Source organism: Alligator sinensis, unplaced genomic scaffold (genome assembly GCF_000455745.1).
Source record: "Alligator sinensis unplaced genomic scaffold, ASM45574v1 scaffold98_1, whole genome shotgun sequence".
Classification (NCBI taxonomy): domain Eukaryota; kingdom Metazoa; phylum Chordata; order Crocodylia; family Alligatoridae; genus Alligator; species Alligator sinensis.
This window is the reverse complement of record NW_005842058.1, coordinates 1,385,429-1,389,695: the sequence shown is the minus strand read 5'-3', so window position 1 is coordinate 1,389,695 and position 4,267 is coordinate 1,385,429. Positions and strand designations below refer to the sequence as shown.

Below are 4,267 nucleotides of genomic sequence, written 5' to 3'. Positions count from 1 at the left end.
CATAGAAGCCCTCATCAAATAACCTTTGCAGTAGGGGTGGATTGGGACTTGAAGACTGCTTCAGAGGTTGTTCCCAGTAGAAAGGGCCCAGTGGTGTGTTTGACTCTCGGTCTGACTATCCCTTTTTGCTGACAGCTGCTGCTGGATACCTTGTTCTGCTTGTAACCAGATATTGCATTTCATAAGCAAATGTTCTGGGTATGTCATGGGTAAATGTAATGTAAAGCATTCTTGCTTGCCTGTTGAGAAGTGTACACCTAATACAGCATGTGCTAACTGTAGTTCTAGGAACTCTGCCCTTGCTCTGTAAATTGTCCAGCAACTACTGCTAAGGTCAGGATTGTTTCTTCTTGATTATCCAGGGCCTGCATTTGCTTTGGAGAGACCTTGCTAGTTTAATTTCACCCCCTTGATCTGGTCACCATAATCTTTAAGGGTGAAAAGTTTCCTGTGTTCTGGAAACTCATTAGCAGATTTTCCTCGAAGCTCAGTATTGAGTTACGTCACGTCATAGCTTTGCTGTGAAATCAACACATGTGCCTGGCGTTCCAAGAGCGGCGCCTGCTCCCGCTGCCTTCCTCTCCTGCTGCCTGAGTTTGCCACAGCTGGGAGCACTTTTGCACGGGGATAAGAAGGGTTCTCTCTTACCTGATGGGCTGGATGGAGTGTGTCACTGAGCTGGCAGTCTCTCTCTCTCTCCGTGGAGGGCTTTCTTTGATACTTTTCCATCCCCAGTCGCCTGTGTCAGGAACAGGCTGAATAGTTCTTCCAGACCTCTCTGCAGGGAGCCCCCTCTGCCCTCACCACAGGGTTCGCTTGCTGCCCGTGGAAGATGGGGTTTCATTCCATTTGAGTGAAGCAGCTGCAGCAGGAGTGTGTGATCTAACTCGCCACTAATATAAATACAGATAAAGCTTGGCTGTCTGCTCTTTACTGCTTATTAGCCATATAACCCTGTCAAATATAAACCAAGTGTTTTGGGCTTGGCAGCCACAAAAATACTTCCTGTATGCAGAGCCTATGTTCTAGTAACATTCATGATCTGACATGGAGCTGAAAGCAGCTCTCACTCCCTAATCAGAGTCCCTGATTAACCTGCTGTCCTCGGTTAGGCCTCGGCATTGTAGGGAGCCACAGAGGAGGGCATGCGAGTTAATGATGCCACAGCCACCAGTGAAGGAGTGAAGCTGAGAGCAACAGTTTGACTCTTTTAATTGAGTGGCTTTCCCTAATTTTGCTGGATTCCAGACCCAGTTTGTGTAAATTTTGTAGTCAGCTGCTGGGGTAGACCCTGGGCAGATTTGGGGGAGACCTAACTTGTCTGCTCAGCTCTGCCACTGGCTTTATGGGGGGGATCTTGACTGATCTTGATTTTTCTCACTTGTAAAGCAACACCAGTGATATTTGCTTTTTTTCCCTTGCTGGATAACTTTAGCCATGGGCATTCTGAGTGTTGGGTGGGATCTAGACAGACAGACATTTCTTTACTTGCCATCTCCTGGACATGCTGTGCCAGTGATGCAGGGAACATAAGCATCTCTTTGCACTTGGGAATGCTGACAGCTGGCACTGCTTCATCTTTCCTTTTAGGGACAAGAATCATTTACGACCGTAAATTCTTGATGGAGTGCCGTAATTCCCCAGTTGCCAAGACACCACCATGTGACCTTCCAGACATTCCAGGTGTGACAAGTCCTAACGTGGAAGAATTGAAGGTAGAAAACAATCGTGTGCACAACTACGAGGAGAAAGTGGGTGCAGGTGAGCGGTGTCTGGTAGCCACATAAACTAGAAGATAAGCAAGAGCAGAGAAGTGAGGTGGGTGGACAACTGGCTTAGAGGCCGCACCCGGATAGTGGTGATCACAAGGATGGCCTCATCTGGAGGGCTGTTTCCAGTGGTGTCCTCCATGGATCGGTGCTTGGACCCATGCTGTTCAATATATTCATTAACGACTTAGGTGATGGGGTGGAAAGCGCAATGATTAAGTTCGCGGGCGACAACAAGCTGTGGGGAAATGCAGGCACACCAGAGGATAGGGCAAAGATCCAGGATGACTTTGACAGGCTGGATTTATGGGTGGAACAAAATTGGATGAAGTTTAACGGGGAGAAATGTTGGAGGTGTTCAAGATGAGGCTGGACAGGCATCTTGTCAAGCTCATCTGAACCCAGTAACTTCCTTCCCATGGCAGGGGACCGGACTTGATGATCTTACAGGTCCCTTCTGGTTTTATGATTATATGGGCTAAAGCTAGTGAATTCAGAGAAGTGAGAGAAATTAGTGCTTTGAACTGACTGGATACAGGCAAAACCAGGATGGCACTGGAGTTTCCCAGTTGTTTGCCAAGTATGATTCATATCTGCCACACAGTTTGTTCCATAGTTGCTGAGCTCAGGTGGAATTGCAGTTAGGAGCTGAAAGGGGCTTGAGTTTGTGGCTTGTTCATTTTCTGGCCTCAGCATTGAGATGTGGAACATCCAGGGCTAAGGTCTGCCAGTGGCACTGCCAGGATTTGTGGTGTCTGCTGAAATAAGACTGAGTTTGCCCAACTGGGTTCATACCAGACATCGAGCCATCAGCTTTCTGACCATAAGGACTTGTGAACTGAGTTCTTGTAGCTGGTATTTCGTGCGCACAATCCAGCTTCCTCTTCCATCACTCTTGGGTTCTGTTGTGCTGCCTGTTGTAAAAGCTTGTGGTTGCAAGTCAGCTGGGCACAAAGCAAACGAGGCGGCAGCCTGCAGTTACAGGGTGATGGCCAGGGTTATCTTTCTAACTGCATTACAGAGTGAAAATGAATCTTGCACATGGATTTAAAAATCCTTTGTTGTGTGAGGTCTTCAGCAAACAGTTTGAAACTGCTGGCTTCCATTCGTTTATTTATTTTTATTTTTTTACTAAGCAAAATCTTTTACCAAGGGACAGTATTACTTCATGGTTTTAGTACGTGCTGATGTGATGTTTTCAGTTTAACAGTTGACTAAATTCCTTGTGTCGGATTGCAGTGTCAAATGCCTGCTGACTGCCAACTTGACTGACCTTTTCTTCCCTTGCCCCTATCCTCAGCAATAGGTCATCTGAGCAGTGGGATCATTGCTTACGTTGGCCTTGGATCAATTGCACTGGCTCCAAAAGCAGTCATGCACTCAGTAGCTGCACTGCACCATGACAACTGGAAACAGCACATGCTTTCTCTGAGAACAAAAATCTCTACCAGAGGCTAAATGTGCCAGCCTTTTTTTCTCTCCCTTTTTGTCTAAGAAAGGGGTGCCAAGTAAGTGGCTGAATTTGCCTGTCTGATCTGCAAGGTATAGCTCATTTCTGCTCTATTCTTGCTAAGTGAATACAGATCACCTGTATTCTTTGCTCTGACCTATTCTGGTGATGTACAGGGAGGTGAATCTTTTTCCCTTAGGGACACAGCAAGCAGCCTTCTCTCACCATGTGACTCTGATCTCAGATTCAATCCTTGAACACGGCAAACTTTGTTTTTCTTTTTTTTTTTTAATTTGAAACATCTGTGCTTCTGCCGGGCTACCTCTCTGAGAATCCCTTCAGTGTGATGCTTGGCACTTAACAGGATCTCAGCGTTCACTCATATTTTCCTGTTGTTCCTAACAGGTGAGGAAGCTCAGTTTGACATGGACATCTAACGCACGTGCCCTGCGAATGTTACTGGTGAAGAACAAAACCTCAAAGGGAGGTCCCTTCCAGCGAGGCTGTTAGAGTAGCCCACGCTTTGAGTGCTTTCCCGTTCCTTAGGAAGGGCATCCACTTCTGCAGAGAACAGAATACCCTCTGCTACGAGGACTGGAAGTCTCAGCTGACCTATCTGGGTGTGAACCCCTGAGCACAGCCCCTGCTGTGATGGGCAGCAGCATGCGAGAGGAGAGAAACTCTCCAGGATTGCTTTTTGTTTGTTTGTTTCAAATTTCTATGCCTTTGTTAATCAGAGTGTGGATACTGTAAAAGTCACAGCAATGCAATACATGGGAGAAATAAAATCCTATGAAGTCTCCAGGTGTGGGGATTACTGCAATCATGTGGGTGTTTGTTCTTCACTGATGGCAGCAAGAAAGCTGCTGCTGGTTTTTGTGCCAAAAGGACCGAGAAGGGCAGTCCCTCAAACATGCTTGAGGCTGAGTATAAGTGCCCGAAAGAGACACAGGTCTGTGTTTGCAGGATCCTTTTGTAGCACTGTATTGAAGTGGGGTCACCCTTAGCCTCTTTCAGTGGTGCCAAATATTCACACTATAATGTCTAG

At 46.7% G+C, this 4,267-nt stretch overlaps 1 protein-coding gene across 1 annotated transcript; it reads left to right on the top strand.

Moving 5' to 3' along the window:
* The first annotated feature begins 1,538 nt into the window (after positions 1-1,538).
* EIF4EBP1 (eukaryotic translation initiation factor 4E binding protein 1) lies at positions 1,539-4,042 on the top strand. The gene is made up of 2 exons (XM_025203394.1): positions 1,539-1,761; positions 3,625-4,042. The coding sequence occupies exons 1-2, from the start codon at positions 1,554-1,556 to the stop codon at positions 3,654-3,656; spliced, it is 240 nt and encodes a 79-aa protein (XP_025059179.1). The 5' UTR covers positions 1,539-1,553; the 3' UTR covers positions 3,657-4,042.
* The last annotated feature ends 225 nt before the right edge of the window (positions 4,043-4,267 follow it).

Excerpts from the sequence above, each read along its gene's own strand:
- EIF4EBP1 (XM_025203394.1), top strand. The coding sequence starts at position 1,554 with ATGCTGACAGCTGGCACTGCTTCATCTTTCCTTTTAGGGACAAGAATC. Across the intron at positions 1,762-3,624 it reads CGAGGAGAAAGTGGGTGCAG|GTGAGGAAGCTCAGTTTGAC; the intron begins GTGAGCGGTGTC and ends TGTTCCTAACAG.